The 17,869-nt window shown below is 25.5% G+C and overlaps 5 protein-coding genes across 22 annotated transcripts in view; 3 read left to right on the forward strand and 2 right to left on the reverse strand.

Annotated features, from left to right (window-relative positions):
* The window catches only part of LOC124426161 (serine/threonine-protein phosphatase 2A 56 kDa regulatory subunit epsilon isoform), a 35,367-nt gene extending 33,563 nt beyond the window's left edge, over positions 1-1,804 (forward strand). For 4 of the 5 annotated variants that reach the window (XM_046967526.1, XM_046967522.1, XM_046967524.1 and 1 more), the window contains 2 exons: positions 1-225; positions 1,518-1,804. The exon at positions 1-225 is cut by the window's left edge and continues 1,259 nt beyond it. The gene's annotated coding sequence lies outside the window, so the exon portion shown is untranslated. The remainder of the gene's footprint in view (positions 226-1,517) is intronic. The other variant, XM_046967523.1, reaches the window with a different exon arrangement.
* Positions 1,805-2,439: 635 nt separating this feature from the next.
* LOC124426163 (scaffold protein salvador-like) lies at positions 2,440-5,469 on the forward strand. 8 transcript variants are annotated; one of them, XM_046967534.1, is made up of 8 exons: positions 2,440-2,506; positions 3,441-3,578; positions 3,773-3,846; positions 3,956-4,083; positions 4,190-4,423; positions 4,526-4,747; positions 4,831-5,136; positions 5,210-5,469. In XM_046967534.1, the coding sequence occupies exons 2-8, from the start codon at positions 3,488-3,490 to the stop codon at positions 5,310-5,312; spliced, it is 1,158 nt and encodes a 385-aa protein (XP_046823490.1). In that variant the 5' UTR covers positions 2,440-2,506; positions 3,441-3,487; the 3' UTR covers positions 5,313-5,469. The 8 variants fall into 8 exon arrangements, with proteins under 8 accessions (XP_046823490.1, XP_046823493.1, XP_046823487.1 ...); XM_046967537.1 differs by lacking the exon at positions 2,440-2,506 and adding an exon at positions 2,793-3,033; XM_046967531.1 differs by lacking the exon at positions 2,440-2,506 and adding an exon at positions 3,008-3,050.
* On the reverse strand, positions 5,438-6,552 carry LOC124426168. Of its 3 annotated transcripts, none has more exons than XM_046967549.1 (3): positions 6,414-6,552; positions 5,769-5,938; positions 5,438-5,675 (listed from the first exon to the last, which is right to left on the reverse strand). In XM_046967549.1, exons 2-3 carry the CDS (start codon positions 5,926-5,928, stop codon positions 5,506-5,508), a joined length of 330 nt encoding a protein of 109 aa, XP_046823505.1. In that variant the 5' UTR covers positions 5,929-5,938; positions 6,414-6,552; the 3' UTR covers positions 5,438-5,505. The 3 variants fall into 3 exon arrangements, with proteins under 3 accessions (XP_046823505.1, XP_046823507.1, XP_046823506.1); XM_046967551.1 differs by lacking the exon at positions 6,414-6,552 and adding an exon at positions 6,103-6,405; XM_046967550.1 differs by lacking the exon at positions 6,414-6,552 and adding an exon at positions 6,149-6,404.
* A 22-nt stretch (positions 6,553-6,574) lies between these two features.
* LOC124426164 (nuclear inhibitor of protein phosphatase 1) lies at positions 6,575-17,858 on the forward strand. Of its 3 annotated transcripts, XM_046967542.1 has the most exons (8): positions 6,674-6,692; positions 6,788-6,823; positions 6,916-7,473; positions 15,174-15,234; positions 15,321-15,474; positions 15,564-15,784; positions 15,869-16,072; positions 16,160-17,858. In XM_046967542.1, the coding sequence occupies exons 5-8, from the start codon at positions 15,327-15,329 to the stop codon at positions 16,520-16,522; spliced, it is 936 nt and encodes a 311-aa protein (XP_046823498.1). In that variant the 5' UTR covers positions 6,674-6,692; positions 6,788-6,823; positions 6,916-7,473; positions 15,174-15,234; positions 15,321-15,326; the 3' UTR covers positions 16,523-17,858. The 3 variants fall into 3 exon arrangements, with proteins under 3 accessions (XP_046823497.1, XP_046823498.1, XP_046823496.1); XM_046967541.1 differs by having other exon boundaries at positions 6,575-6,692; positions 6,788-7,473; XM_046967540.1 differs by lacking the exons at positions 6,674-6,692; positions 6,788-6,823; positions 6,916-7,473 and adding an exon at positions 14,672-15,022.
* Positions 7,792-10,998, reverse strand: LOC124426159 (cytochrome P450 6a2-like). 3 transcript variants are annotated; one of them, XM_046967519.1, is made up of 6 exons: positions 10,492-10,970; positions 9,560-9,953; positions 8,902-9,427; positions 8,587-8,808; positions 8,128-8,379; positions 7,792-8,052 (listed from the first exon to the last, which is right to left on the reverse strand). In XM_046967519.1, exons 2-6 carry the CDS (start codon positions 9,893-9,895, stop codon positions 7,880-7,882), a joined length of 1,509 nt encoding a protein of 502 aa, XP_046823475.1. In that variant the 5' UTR covers positions 9,896-9,953; positions 10,492-10,970; the 3' UTR covers positions 7,792-7,879. The 3 variants fall into 3 exon arrangements, with proteins under 3 accessions (XP_046823475.1, XP_046823474.1, XP_046823473.1); XM_046967518.1 differs by having other exon boundaries at positions 8,587-9,427; positions 10,478-10,998; XM_046967517.1 differs by having other exon boundaries at positions 8,587-9,427; positions 10,492-10,996.
* Positions 17,859-17,869: the final 11 nt, after the last annotated feature.

The following is a 17,869-nucleotide window of genomic DNA, read 5'->3' on the forward strand; positions in this document are numbered from 1 at the left end:
ATGCATGCACGCACGCACGCACGCACGCGCAGCAACTAAATAATGGAACTAACTTTTTTCCACGAACGAAAGGATCTTATTGAGACGATATATGCATAAGAACAGCATATCCAAGAACGATATATATATGTATATATATATATATATATATATATATATTATATTGACGATAAATCGGGGAAAGGGGAGGGAGGTCGATCCGCCAAAAAAGAGATACGTAAAAAAGTATGGTTCTTTATTTTATTTTATTTTATTTTATTTTATTTCTTTTTTTTTTTTTTTTTTCTAAATAAAAGAGAAGAAAAATAGATAAAAAGATATGAAGGACAAGTATATACAATAATAATAATAATAATAATAATAATAAAAAAAAAAAGTTTAATTGTACCAAAATATTCATTGCTTATAAATATAATGATTAATAGAGATTACGATGCATAAGATTTATTCGGAGCTGTGCTCCCACTGTGGCCACCGTGAAAACGTGGGATCGTTTTTAAAATTTCTTACGATTGCATAATAATATAATAATATTAATAATAGTAATAATAATAAATAATAAATAATAAATAATAATAATAATAACGATAATTAATAATAACGATAATGATAATATTGATAATAAATAATACAAATAGTAATAGTGATAATAACGATAATAATAAAAATAATAAAAATAATAATAATAATAATAATAATAATAAATAATATTAAAAATAACGATAATAAATAATAACAAACAAATAATAGCAATTAATAAATAGATGATTAAACATTGAGTAATCATACTTGCTCATATTTTCATGAACTAGTTGGAAAAAAAAACCTATATACATTTATTATTATCTTTCATGTTTTACATTGTTCGTCAAATATTTTTCATCGTACTGTCTCTTAATATACTTTTTTATTTTGTACTTCTCATTCGCTTCGTGAAATGAAATTAGTTGCTAGAAAGAAAGTGAAGTACATGATTATTGTAAATGCTGTAATGTATAACTCCGAGAAACGTAGGTAGTATCGTACAAAGTCTTTAATGCGTAAATAGGCACTTTATTGATTGAATGTCTAATTTATTTTTACTCTGTTACTTTTTTCAATGCAGCTTACATGCAAATATAAATTAAAGGAAAAAAAAAAAAAAAAAAAAAAAAAAAATAGGAACTACATTCTGATGCAAATTGTTTTTATGTCACTGTAATATCAAAACCACAGTAGTTCATTCATGCGTGGCCTAATCCCTGTTAGCCCTGCAGATTTTCCTTTTTCTCATTGTGAACGCAGTTCTCTATTGTCATTTAGATATTTGACATTTAATTTTCATTGTGAGTTGGAGATATCATCGGGCAAGTAAGAAAAAGCGGGATATATTGTCTTTGATCGTATATATATATAAAAAAGGAGGAAAAAGAAAAAAAAAAAGAAAAAAGAAAAAAGAAAAATAATGTAGATTGTAATACTGTTACGATTCATTAAGAAAAATGGAAATCACATAATATATCAATATTTTTTTACAGCATGACAAATTGCATTTCTACCACCATGTAGGACCAGTAGAATTCATTACTAAAACATTGAAGTTATAATAAGAATAAAACAACGTATGGATAATATAACATGTCTGCTGCAGGGAAACATAGACTTGGAAGAAGCTGCCTCAAACAGTTGTTTTACCTCAGCTTAATTATGCTAGAAATGCACGATACGTAAAAAGAAAGAAAGAAAAAAAAACTATGCAAACGTGAGATGCACTGTGATAGTTAACAAACAAAACCTATCATTAAACAACTGTTATTGATAGTTATCCAACGTTATTCTTTTCTCTTACTCCAATCAAAATTGAGAAGTACTAATTGAATTTGCCTATAACCAAATCCAGTGTAATCCTATTTTCTATTAAGCATCAAATACAGAAACAAATATTTTCCTGATAGTAAAAAGAAGAAAAAAAAAAAGAAAAAAACAAACAAACAAACAAAGTAGGAATTAAATTTTTTAACGCGGTATATATATATATATATATATATTTTTTTTTTTAATTAATGATATAATATCTATATTTCATTTACATTTTGAACGGTGCTCTTATGATGAGAAGATCAAAATTGAAGCAGTAGGATAAATTTTGTATTTAAAAAAGAAATCGGGCAATAAATTTTCTAAATTTCATACTTTCCATAGGTACGATATTTCTACAGTATGTTCACAATCTCAAATATTTATTGTAATTTAATCGCTATTTCAAGACACCCTGTATAAACGTAGAAATCTATACTCTATCAAAATTTATCACTGTTTAATAATCGTTTGAAAAAAGTATTATAGAACTGTTAATAATATTGAATGTATTTATGATGAAGTTAATATTAACAATACTGATAAAGTTTTTTTTCAATAATATTAGTACCAGAAAGAGCGTGCCGCATTAATTTATATATCGTGCTTATGATTCCAGGATAAAAGTGAATTTTTTAATATGTTTTAATTCTGATCCGGTGAGTAGGGGGTAAGTATTTTAATTTTACTATTTATTCATATTGACATCTAAAAAGGTACTATATTATCTTAGATTGATAAATTTAAAATAATGAAGTAATTTATAGTTCTTTTTTTCTTTTTATTTTCTTTTTTTTTTTTTTTTTTAACATCAAATTTATAATGCCACAACGTTATTCGTTATTTGAGAGAAAAAAAATGAGTATAAATATGAAAATTATCACAATTTTGTATTTTTACTACAGAACATATAATGTTAATGATATAAATTTTACAAAGAAAGAAAAAAATTGTGCTAAATTAAATATAAAAAAAATATTGTATTAACTATTTAAATTCACAAATTCAACTTTCTTACGTACGTACCTGGTAACTATCAACGAATCAAAAGGATCCTTTAATTGACCAATCGCATTGAAACACAACTTCTTGGTATAAGAATTGAATATTCCAATAATAGTTATTCTATGCAAAGCTTGATTTTATTCGTTGACGAATTCATTGTCATTGTTATTGTCAAATTTTGATGTTAAATTGGTATTGTTACATTCTATGTCAGTGACTTTTTCATTTAGTTTCGTTTTCACTATATCGGCCATAATTAATGTGATATTTTTGTTATACTCATAAGAATGAGTTTAAATTATATGAACAAAATGTTTAGATTATTTGATTACTCGAAGATAAAATATCGATTTTTATGATTATAAATCGAAATGAAAATTGATTTCTAATAAAAAGTACATTACTGTATATATATGTATGTATGGATATATATATATATATATATATATATATATATATATATATATATATTCTATTAATGGTATATAATAAATAAGAAGTTGATATTAAAAATGTAACCACTAATTTGTAGTGACATAGTCGTTAAAATCCAATAATAATGTATTATTAATATAATGCAGATTAATAAAATATTTCAGATTACTATATATTTTGTGACATACGAACAGTTTTACAATCAATTACAATGTTGTCGCGAAAAAATAAAGACTTAAGAACAATAAAAGAAGGAGTTGTGGGCAAATATATTAAGAAAGAGACACCGCCTGAGATGCCAAGTAAGATAAATTTTTGTTTTAGATCATTAAAAAAAAAAAAAAATAATAATACCTTAAAAAATTAAATTGTATTATTAAAAGTACATAATATATTATTGTACAAATATAAAAAGTAATAATATAATATAATAATGTATAAATATAAGAATAAGTCTTGTAGTTTATTGGACAATTATTATTTTGTTTCTTTTTAGTTATCAATGTATGGACGACAGAACCAAACAGAAGAGTAAGACGACGAAATCATCCTACAATACCATCATCGATGGTAAATTATACTGATTTATATTCATTTCAAATGTTAGATTTTTTAAAAATATGATAAATATATGATCACGAATAGAAGTAGATCAATACAGATAGATATATTTTTATAGTCTATTCCACAACAACCAAGTATAGTACAAAAATTTGGAAATACAAAAACTACTATGAGCGCTGTTGGATTAGGTAGCCACGAAGGAAAATATACTCCAAATAGTTCAGTCCCAGACTTAGCGCAAAGGTAATGTTTAATATGTTAAAATTCAGGTATGAAAAGTTATTATTTTTATTGCATAAACACTTGAGATTTAGAAATAATATTAATATGTAACATTTTATTTTATTAGATTTGCAGGTCTCTCTGTTAATACTGGATTAAATGAAGGTATGTCTTCTCGTACTGCTACACCATTATATCATTCAGGATTATCACCTGCTGTATCACATACTTATGTCAATCAATATGCTGGGTCTGAATATCATCTGGACCGTGTTCAGACTCCACAAGTGCCTTATTTACCATTTGATGTAGATACAGGTTATGAAGAATATAATCAGTCAGTATATCGTCAAAATGCCGGGTATATTCAATAATAATGATTAAAATTAAAATATTAATTAAAATATTAATCTAGTAATTACTATGTTTATTTTATTAAAAAAAAATGTAAACATTTTTAAAGATATAGTAGATGTCAGTCAGAAAGATCAAGTTCTAGAAGCGAACAACAAGAAGAATTACCTTTACCGCCTGGTTGGTCGGTAGATTTTACACTTAGAGGTAGAAAGTATTATATAGATCATAATACAAAAACTACTCATTGGTCGCATCCTCTAGAAAAAGAAGGTTTGCCCACTGGGTGGGAAAGAATAGAATCACCAGAATATGGTGTCTATTATGTTAAGTGAGTGATTAGTGATCATTACTATGTTATTTATTACATAATTCATCCTATATGTATAATTAATAATCTTATATTATTTGCAGTCACATAACAAGACAAGCACAATATGAGCATCCATGTTATCCGCACGAAGTACAAGCTATAAGAGTAGTATCACCTCCTAGACATACACATTTTCATTCTCACAGTGTCTTAGTACCAGCGAATCCGTATCTTAATGAAGAAATTCCTCATTGGTTGTATGTGTATAGTAGGGCATCCATTGCATTAGATCGTAAATTACGATGGGAGCTCTTCCGTTTACCAGAACTTGATTGTTTCAATGCAATGCTGACAAGACTTTACAAACAAGAATTGGAAGAAGTGGTTATGAGATATGAAGAATACAGGTTTGTAATATAAAGATAATTTTACAATATAAATTAATTTATATAAATGAATAATATGAAAAAATTTCAATAGGTCAGCTTTGTTATGTGAAATGGAACAAAGATTGAAAGATTTAAATCCTGAAACAGGAAATTCTTCGTCAGGTGCAATAGCTTTACGACGATCTCTTCCTTAAGTTTCATATGATATGATTGCAGGCAACTTATCTATTGTTATTGACTGAGTTATTTGTTCCTTTGTTAAATTAATGCGTCAACGAATATCCTGATATTCTTTAAATTTGTAAATAACAAATAATACTTATTATTTTAATTATATTTTATTATTATATACATCTATCCTCTTATTATTATGCTTTATAATAAAACTTAGAAGTCAGAATCTTCATCATCAGGAGTATTATTATGACTGTTTATAATATTAGAACGAATTTCATCAAGTTTGCTTTTATCATAAACAGTATTTTCTACTATATTAAATCCTCTTATCCGAATAACTTTACTTTCTTCTGTATGGGAAGCAAGTACTCTGGTTAAACCTATATATATATCATAACATAATGTTTAGAGTTTATCTGATCATTGAATAAATCTAATAAAGCAAAACAAAAATTAAATAGATTAAAAAGTACCTTTCGGTGTACCCGGAGTTTCATGTCGTCCATTAGATAACATGTATAAACCAATTGCAAATCCATTCCATGCTATTATTGCATAAGCCGTGGCTAATCTTAATCGTATTTTTTCTTTCGTTGCATGATCTAACTTTTTAATATAACGTGAAAAAAACATTCTTACGTATCTAAAAACGATTTTAATGATTTAGACGTATGATAAATAATTATATAATATCATAAATATATTAATTTACAACTATAATTTATCAAATATTGATATAAATGAGTTAACTGAAACACGTATCAAAACTAATGTAATTACATAACCTATAAACATAATATATTTTACTTTGTATTACTTATGTTTTTTTATAGTACTTAAACGATAAGATAACCTTATTTTATTGTCTTTAATAGAATGTATTTCATGAATTTTTCAAATTAATATTCAGGTACTTTTGAATATTGATATGCTTAGAACTGACAAGATATCCTTTCATTGATTTTTACATAACTATTTGAACGTATACGTAAGATCTTGAATATTTGATCTATTTCATTGATTTAACCTAACACTAATACACAAAATTTGTTTTCATAGTAGATTTTTATTATTTTTATTTTATATAAAACATCAGACCATATAAAATTCATTATCACCTTTCGCTCGAAGTATGTGCGATTTTAGGGACAAAACAAACAAATTTTGAACCAGAAGCCCAATAGGGAAACACTGTCCCCCACTATGAGCTTATTGTTTCGTTATATTAGGTTGGTGCGTATGAAATGTCGAATTTTCTTTAATATATTCACTTAAGAAACTGACATTTCATTCGCACCAACCTAATATAAATTTTTGTGAACTATACTAACCCAATCAAATGGGTTAGTGCGTGACAAAAATATTATATGTACTAAATTTAATAGTACATCAGAAAAGTAAGAAAAAATTATATACCAGATTATACTTTTCTACAGATAAATTGTACAATTAAGAAATACTTTTCAATTAAATTTAATATTTTTGTTTTTAGGTAAACAATAACAAATAGCCTGAATATATTTAAATCGTTCGTAGTTCAATATTATTTGCTATTAAACATATAATCTATAAAATATAAAACTTGACTTAAGTATGAAATTCTATATGCCTTTTCGATAGTTTCAGTACTTTCTTAACTAACAGAAGGTGAGTGAGACCGCGCTTATGGAAAGTTACACCTTTCGACAACCGTCAGCTTCATATACACACATAACGGTAATGCTTTCGGTATATTAAGAATCAAAGCGCAGTTCTCGCGCTTGCGAACATCGACACATGTGCTCATCGACACATGCGCGAGTAACCATACGGAATAATGGATATCTCTCTGTATTTACTAGTACGGAAAGAATCAAAAATTTCCATATATAAATCCAATCGCACCATGATGAACCATTGGACCTTCGTCGATATAACGAATCTTCTCTAATTTATCGGTTCATTGATGATAGAACGCTCGTACGAGAAAAATTCAATTCTTTAATGAGAACTCTGCCAATCGATAAATAAATCGATAGCTCAACAAGAAATCTGAACGAATTCGGAAGATGTAATATGTCACGTGCCGAGCATCAAAACAGAAGGAGCTCGAGTCATCCTTTTCGAAAGAAAATGCAAAGGCCTACAATCGAGGATCTCATCCAAGGATCCTACTTGAGAGATATTAAAATAATTACTGTGAGTACTATCAATCCTGGTTTTACTACATGAAGGTTACTATGATTGAAAACCCACGAGCTGAGTGAAACTCTAATTTAAAAAGTCTACCCTTATTTTTAAGGTGACATGAGTTTAGAAAGAATTCAGGTCCCGTTAAATAGAGATATTAGCGTTTAAATATCAGTAAAATAATTTTATTTTATTAATTATACCCTTCCGAGTACGTGATTTATGTTTGTCCAAATTTTGATTTTATTTCATTTTATTTGATAGATTGAATTTATTTTATATCAATTGCATCTTATAATTTTTGTAATGTTGTTCAATTGTTTAAATGTTAACAAAGTAATCTTATTTATCAATGATTATTTATTAATGATAATAGAATTAATTTTACAATGTATTTTATAACAAGGGAATTCTATTATTTTTCATTAATTTTATTTATTTTCAAATATATTCCACCAGCTGGTCGTAAAAACAAATGTGACGGAAGACGCATAAATGGAATTTTTGTTTTTTCACAAATATCGACTTTACAATTCCGTAATAGTGTTGCCAATCCAAGTATTATTTGATAAAACGCAAATTTTTCTCCTGCACAATGACACAAATTATATTATTCATTTAACGTGAATATTTTGATTTTTACGATAGTTTTAATTTTCTTACCATAACAGTTACGTGGTCCAGTACCAAAAGGTAGATATATTTCATTCTTAATTGCATTATTTTTGGTCATAAATCGTTCAGGATCAAAAACATTTGGATTCGGATAAATTTTTGGATCGTAATGTAATCCGAGTAGCGATATAAAAATTTGTTGATTCTTCTGTATAGTAATATTAGTGCCTTTCAATGTGTAAGAAGGTATCGTACATTCTCTAACTAAATATGTTATTGGTGGATGTTTCCTTAGTGCTTCTAAAATTGGAAAAAGATATCGAAATGAGTGTGTATGTTGCTTATTTTGTATTTGGCGTATTACCAATACTACTTAAAAAAAAATAATTCGACTATATTTGGATAAATACACAATCACACACAGAGATTATTTTAATGATTACTGATAATTTATAATTCGATTTTTTTTTTTATAAACAATGAATTATTATTATTTGCCATACGCACCTTTAATTGACGCATGTAAATATTTCAGATCTTTTATAGATTCGATATTTAAGGTACCGTTATTTTGTTCAAATACTTCATTTATTTCTTTGCGAACTTCATCTTGTATGTTATGATTTTGAGCTAATTCGTAAAGGGTAAAGGTCATAGCTAAGGAAGATGATTCAAAACCAGCTGCAAAAAGCATGAACACTTGAGCGGCACAAAATATATCCGTTAATTCTGAAATACATATAAATAAATATATAATTAAATAATATATCCTAATGTTTTTAATATTTTCGATAAAAATTGATAAATCTAGAAAAATCTTACCGATATCTTCGCTACAGTTTTTCGAATTTCTTTTCAATTCTATCAGTATATTTATGAAATCGTTTCTAACGATGTCATTTTTTATTCTATGTTCTATTGTATTTTTAACTATATTTACAAAGAAAGAAGTTAGACGAACATTTTTGAATAAAAAGTAGAATTGATTGTAGAATTCCGGAAAATACATTTGCAGATTTTGTTTCAGTAAACTTATTTTATTGGCCTCAAATATTTCTTTAGCTACTTTCCAAAATTCATTTTCTCCATCGTTAAATATATTTGTTTCAATGCCAAATGCACAACTATTTATTATTTCTACAGTATATTTAACATTTAATTCATTAATGTTAAGGATATAGTTATCAGGTATCTTATTAATATATTGCTCCAAATGATCTATGGTTATCTTCATCAATGGGAACATTTCCTTTATTTTAATAGAGGTAAACGTAATTGCAAATTTATTCCTTAACGGTTTCCATCTTAATGCTTCGAAAAAAATGAGATTTTTTGACAGTGGATCTCCCTTTAATAGTAAAATAAAATGTAATAATGGATAATGAATATTACAGATCGCTATTTTATTTTCCTTTGAATTTTTTAACTCAGTCTACCGTTATAATTATCGGCGTAATTATAAAATAAGTTAATTGTATACCTTTGTGTTTATAAAAATGCCTCGTTGAGGGAAACTGGAAAAGTCTTTAATTAAAATGTCCTTTATCAATTGCGGATCTCTTAGGATAAGTGTTGGTTTACTTCCAAAGAAGATGCCGACATATGGTTCGTCTTTGTAAAAATGGTACATATTACTTAAATATTCTGCCAAATTTATCTTATAAAATATTATATCCTTGATATTGCCGAACAGAGGAATGGGTTGAGGTCCTTTTACACCGCGGACCTTCCAGTAATCGAAAGTCGAGGTCAGATAGTAATACAAAACAAAAATAATTAAAGTAAGGCCGCAAAGTATTTCAAATATTCCTGCCATATTGCTATCTTCAACGCGTGACGATCACTTCGATGTTATTACTCGATATCTTTATAATCTGCAAAATAATATTAAGAGAATTTATTCTATTTAAAATATAAAATTTAATGTTGACAGATTATAATAATTGTATTCAGTTTTATTATAAATAACGACAAAAGATGTATTATAAATTTCAAATGTATTATGTAAAATTGTAGTATGTAAAATAAATTTCAAATTTATTATAAATAAGAGACAATAATATATCAAGCTAATCAAGTAGATATCAATTTCAATTCTTCTTATTGTATGCACTATCTAATTGTTTATCTAATGTATTATAGCTGCGTATACATTTACCATTCCATTTATTTTAAATCTAATTTGAAACTCAATCATGATTTTTTTCTTTTTTTTTTTTTTATTTCATATGAAATAATTGACAATATTATTTTTATAATTCATAATTAACATCATAACTAACATCAAAAATATTACGAATCGATTTGTAATATTAAGCAATTTAACATACAAGTGTTAATAGTAATATTGAATTATGAAATGACGATGAAAGTGAAATCTTATTATTTGTAATATTACTTATCACAGCTCACACTGCTATTGATAATGTTGTTACTGCATGCGAGAGGGATTTAATCATGTGATTTTTTTTCTTTGAAATCCGTTGAACCATTGAACAGTGAATAAACGTTATGTTCGTACTTTATTGTTAATAGGCAGAGAGAAAGATATATATATATATGCATATATATATGTTATCTTTTTAGGAGTTAAGATATAAACTCTATTAAATATGTAAAAATGCATATCGATTTTAGCATATATATTTATTCATTATTTATCGTCAAGGGCATCTTTCTCATTTGAACGGTGAAAAATGTTTGCAAAGTAAAATGTAAAAAAGAAATTATTAAAAAATGTCTGACTTAAACATTTCTTTAAAATTCTTTAAACATAAGTAAAGTCTTTTAAGCATAACTATTGATGAATATATTTTAGAATGCAAGAAAAGAATCTGTATAAACAAATTTTAGATAAAATGATAATTTGTTTAAGTTAAAGATGTTCCATTTCATATGACGTCATATTACAAAAATATGATAGATAAAGAGTAGAAGACAATTAATCTTTCTAATTGTATTAATCATTCTTAAAATTTATATAGATTAATAATGTTCGAAAATATAAACAAAAGTCTTCCTTTTTCAAACCTTATTCCAATTAATTACATCTTCGTTTACGCTTCTTCTTCATGAAACTATTAGAACTTTTGATTACCACCGAGTTCGTAATAAATATCCGTAATAAATATAAATTATTTATTAATTAATACATATAGATCAATTTATAGACAAGTATAATAAAATATCATTCTTTCTGAAATATTTACAAAAGAGATTAATCATAAAAAAAAAAAGAAAGATAAATTCTTTTATTATTTGATTTATTAATAAGTTACTTCTTGACTATCGATGTAGAAGAGAGAAGAAAGTTATATACGTAATACGGGAATCTATGTATTTGTGGCGGGAACTTATTTTATATATCTTAATACAAAATAATCGTCTATTATTGTAATAAAACGATTGATAACAATTTTTAATGATTTTTTTTCGTTTAAATATTATATTCTATGCTATTCTTTTTTTTTTAATAAAATGTTAATAGAAATTAATATATTTATTAATACGTAATATTTCTATGGTAACGCAATTAACATGCGCCGCGAAATCGTTTAACTATCTTCATAATTCGTAAATGACGTTATCATTGTTTCAGTTTATACTAATCAGTTTATACTACAGTTAGTTTATACTACAATTTATAATACAGTTAGTTTATACTACAGTTAATTTATACTACAAATGGATATCCGTATCGTTCTTATTAATTACAAGTAATTAAGAAGATTTTTCTATCGTAAATCATTTTTCAATATATCTATAAATAACTCAAAGTTATCAATATATCCATAGATAACTCAAATTTTCAGAAAATTTACGAAGTGTTTATGCATGTTATATGTATGTAGATATATTGTGTTAGAGATATGGTTGTTATAAATGTATCAATGCATTGCACCGAACTTATCGTTGATTTACATATATGCAAAAATATTCAAGTTTTCTTTTTTTCTGTTGTCTGCTTTGAATACAGGTATTTTCTAAGAAATTATATAGACCAATATGACGGTTTCAGTTCTTGAGATTTATATAGGTTATTATTATCTGAAAATAAATGTCATTTTTCGTGATTGCTTTTTTATTCCCGTCATTTATATACATTTCAAAGTATTAATTCACCATATATTTACATACATATATGTTTCTTTTTCGTTCTTTCTTCTTGATAGTCGAGCATTCTCAATTATATACAATTATTATCGAATTATGATACATTATTTCGATCATAAATGACATATTTATTTGATGTGTATAGATAAAAATTCGACGAAATATTTTTTTTTTTTTCAAATACAAAACATACTCTCATATATATATATATATATATATATATATATATATATATATATATATATATATATATATATACATGGATTCACGTAAATCCATCGAATTATTTCGATTTAACAATTGTTTATTATTTCGCGCGTAATATATAAAGGATAGAAATGATCTACGTACTTATGATACAAATGTGTATCCATTTAATGTTTTTATGTCTCTAAAAAATATAATTGTTTCATTAGAAAATTATTGTCTACATTTAAAATTCGAATTAATTACATTCTTCATCTATATCATATTACCTACGTACTTTTATTATATTTTTTATTATTTTTCATTAAAATAATTAATATTTGAATAAACTAGCAATGTACTTGAATTACGTAGTCCATTTCCATTCCTTCTTGGTGGTGGTAGTTTCGTCGGATATTTTCGATAGGATTACAAATACTTGCGATTACAACTCAACACATAATTACACTCCATAGATAATTAAAATATTTTTAACGTATATCTATTCAAAGATCAATATCATTCAATAGCTGCACATACAATTTTTACGAGCCCGTATTCAAAAGTTCGCATGTCATTGCATTTGAACTATTGCAACATACTTTGTTTTCTATTTTCTAGCTTTATTTTTATAATATCGATACTTCTCTCTTTTTCAAACTATGTCTTAATTAATAATTTTGTTTATAATCGTAATCGATCGATGTTTTGTAGTATATTCAATTTATATATATACACACGAACACACTTATGGATATTCCATGCACGCATATACGTACACACTTTTCATTATATTCTGCTTAATAAGATTTCATACTTTTCAGATTATCAAGAATTTGATGAGTTAGAATAACACATTACCACGCGTTATATATATGTATTTTCTCTTTGTATATGTACAGATAAAGTTATTTCTTTTTATTAACATAAAGCGATAAATAATATTCACATACTTGGTGTCTACACACAATACATAAATGTATTTTTAGGAAATTTTTCGGTCAAAAGCAAAACAAAAATAATCGAACGATTGAATTCTTTCAATGATTGAAAAGAGAAGAGATCTTCCATTCCTATAGAGTATTTCAACTAGTACAAATCTATGAAACCTTTGATTAATATCGACTTAATTACGCATTTTATTAGAAAGATCATTTTCATTCTAATTTTATCATAATTAATTTAATATTATAGAAGATTTATTATTATATAGAATAGTATAAAAATTTGTATACTTTTTAGGTTATTCATTATCAAATTTATTCCTCTCTAGTTATTGTTTTATTTTAGGACATTTATTACATTTTTATTAATAATTGGGTTTCCGTACGCAGCTACATCCAAATGATAAGAATCTGGGTCCATATTACTTGCAATATATCAATGTGACGCAAGTACTATTACTATCGAACGAATGACTGTATACTGTGATATATTTCAAAAATACTTAGCTTTTAATAATATAAATTTTAATAATTTATTAAATTCAATTTATAAGATATTGAATATGATTGATATTTTAGATAATATATTCTCGAATATGTTACTTTCAAAGATGATTTACAGGAAATATTTATCCTTTCTTGTTGTATAATCTATTGTATATTTCATTTGTTTAATTTTTATAAATTATTAGAATAGTGAAGAGATCAAAGAAAGAATGAGAATGAAATATTTTTTTATAACATGAATAATGATTTATCGAGGATTTACATTTAAACATATTTAAATTTCATAAAATTTCATATAATGTATTATAATTTAAAATAATGACAGCTACAGCTACTTAACTAATCGCTTAAACTGTTCAGTAATTCATCTACGATCATTCATTTCCAAGAAGGAAAAAGCTACGAGCTGATAGTAATTTTTTCTTTTTTTTTTTTTTTTCACATAATTTCTCGTCGATCAAAGTCAAAGTGCGAAGAATAATTTATTTGCCGGCAATCGAAGAGAAGTAAATGAAGCATACGAATATGTTGAATAAGCGAATGAAGTTCACTGAAATTTGTCATTTTGCTTTAAAAAAAAGACTTAAATGTAAATTAACTCGTCAACAGAACTGTGGCATTTAAAATAAATATGAATAAAATAATTTTAACTTGTATGCTAATCACTTTATTGAAAATATCATTATATCGAAAAAAGCCATAATCGAATCAATCGTGCAATCTGTTATAGGCCAATGCCAACAGTGTTACCAACAGATTTATAACATTATTTTTTTTTCCTTTTTTTCTTTTTAACAGTATATTATTAATTATTATCTTCTTTTGAAAATTTTATTATAGTTTAAAAATAAAGGTAGAACTCATTGGTTATATATCATATATATCTTTATTAATTAATGATAAAAATTAACTAGTAAGAATCTCAAACTATTATAATCTTAATTTAACTTTCAAATAAAACGCAATATTTTAATCATGGAAAACATGGCGTCTGCTCGGCCTACGTTTACTAAACATGTTGATCGGTAACGATACAGTGGATTTTACTCAACAAATTTCAACAAAACAAATACTTATATTATTGAAATTATTAAAGACGTCTATTTCTAAATTTGTTGGAATATTCTATATCTTCCGAGTGCTACTCTGTATTGACAAGTAGTTATGGCAAATCATTATGAAGTTCCAAACTGGTGTGTGTCAAATTTTAATAATGTTAATAATAATTTAACCAAAAGTGTATTATACTCAAAGTTAATATATCTAAAAGTATTATTAACTTATCCTTATTACATGGATATAATAAATTTCGAATAGTTATTCATAACTAGGTTATGTTTTCAGGGCTGGTAAGCCTCCAGTTGGTTTACATTTGGATGTATTGAAAAATGATAAATTAATACAGGTAAAATAATATATTACATATCCTTAAAATACATATCCTTAACATACATATTAATAAATATTTTTAAAATGTAATTTTTATTATAGAAATTAATGGTGGATGAGAAAAGATGTTACTTGTTTGGTCGCAATCAACAATTAAATGATTTTTGTATCGATCATGCTTCCTGTTCTCGAGTTCATGCTGCACTTGTTTATCATAAACATCTTCACAGAGCATTTTTAGTAGATTTGGGCAGTAGTAAGTCATTAATTAGAAAATTATTTAAAAATATATTTATATATTTTATGATCATATATTATCATTAATTGTTACTATTTATCTATTAGCACATGGAACATTTATTGGTAATATGCGCTTAGAAGCGCATAAACCAACACAACTTCCTATTGATAGTACATTTCATTTTGGAGCATCTACACGATATTATATTATCAGGGAACGACCACAAACTGGTACAAGACCTATTATTGAAGAATTAGAAAAACTTTCAGAAGATGCTGAAACCGGTGGTTTATTAGGTTTACCTGAAACAGAAACAGAACTTGATGTATGTGTCTTATATCTAACAAATATGATAAATAAATTATAATAATGTAAAATATAGAATAATCAATAATACATTAATTTTTAGAATTTAACAGAATTCAATACGGCACATAATCGACGCATATCCATGCTTGGTATCACAGATGATGAAATGCATAAAAGTACTAGAAAACGAAAGAAAAAAGGTATAACCTTTAATGACGATGAGGAAGTTATTAATCCAGAAGATGTAGATCCGTCTGTTGGTAGATTTCGTAATCTTGTACAAACAACTGTAGTTCCAAGCAAGGTTTGTGCATATGTAATTATAATCTGATAAACTTATGATTAACTTATATGGTACAATATACTAATGGTTTTATATTTTACAATATAGAGAATGCGTATGGAAGGTGGATTAATATCATTGTCAGAAGATCATCATCCTTTAAAACATTTACAACCTACGTCAACCACACCACAACTTTATCATGATCTTCCACCAGAACAATTTACACCTTCCTCATTGTCAATAAATCCTTTTTCTACAGCTTTAACATCATTAACATCAAGACTTGGTATTGCATTACCAAATCCAGCGCCAGAAGTAGAAATGACTCCAAATCTTGTACAACCAGAGGTACCACAAGTACCAGAAATTTCAGGTCCCACAGAACCACGTGCAATGGAGCCTAAAAAGAAAAAATATGCCAAGGAAGCTTGGCCTGGGAAAAAACCTATACCATCACTTTTGGTATAATTGTATTAAAAATTTTATACTTTTCTTAACCGTGGGCATAGCAAATATAGTCTACTGTTTCGTTGCTGTATTCGTGATAGGCTTAATATTTGAAGACTGTTATAAATTTATTACATAACTTTTAGTTGCCCCTCATTTCTTCATAATTTCTTCATAACAGTCACTTGTGTTTAAATCAAACTTATGTAATATTAATTCTCATTATTTACAATTTATGTGCTATATAAATATAAGTAACATACATATTGGTAAATAGATTATAATTTTAATAATAATTTGATATTTGATAGAAAAATTTTAATAATTAGCTTTCCAGTCCTATAATACAAAAGAATAGACAAATAACAATTATATTCACTTATATAGGTATAATAAACCTATAATGTTAATTTGTTAACATTTTAATTATATACAATTATACAGATTATTAAAAAGAAAATAATTATAAAATGATGGAAATTCAAATGTGATAATATATTTAGTGTAAAATATTAACTTTAGATTATTTAACTTATTACCTATCTTATGTGGTATTAAATAATTATTAAGGTAAAAAAAATGAAAAGAAGTTTAAAGTATAATCACAAGGAATTAGTGTTGATAATCATATAAAAACAGTATTATATAATGTAAAAAATACTTACTTACTATTACAATAATACCACTAATTCTGTAATTATTTTAGATTTTTAAAAAATATTTATAAATAATATATTTAAGTATAAAAATGTTTTTATTTCGATTGATAAAATCTTTTCCTAATTCTACAAATTTTAGCGATATGTGCATATACACACACACACACATATATATATATATATATATAGAAAGCGATATGTATATAAATTATATATATATATATAAATATAAAGAATACTAATAATTATATTAACAGCTTAATTATCAAGGTTTAATATGTATTAACCTTTTTTGTAAAACAAATTGAAATTGCAAAAATTTCAATATTTAAATTTCGCGCCAACCAATCCTGTTTTAAATAATAATACTCTATATTGATTTCCTCTGTCGTCAATGAAGAATTGATTTCTCTAGTGTTTAACGTCGATAGCACGTGCTGAAAGAAAAGTAAAGAAAAGTATACATTAGTACTTAGGTGATTAGTCTAATAATTTATTAGTATTATTTTTATGTTATTATCATCGAATACGTTTATTTTATTATATTAATTTATCCAAATATATCACATTGAAATTTCTAACCTATATATTGGAGAAATTTATAATTTCTATGTTGTAAGAGATCTCAGACCACAATTAATATAGTGATCATCAGTGTATATAATTTAAAAAAATAATTAAATCGTGATTTAAAAGTATAATATTGTTT

Source organism: Vespa crabro, chromosome 8 (assembly GCF_910589235.1).
Source record: "Vespa crabro chromosome 8, iyVesCrab1.2, whole genome shotgun sequence".
NCBI classification, from domain to species: Eukaryota; Metazoa; Arthropoda; class Insecta; order Hymenoptera; family Vespidae; genus Vespa; species Vespa crabro.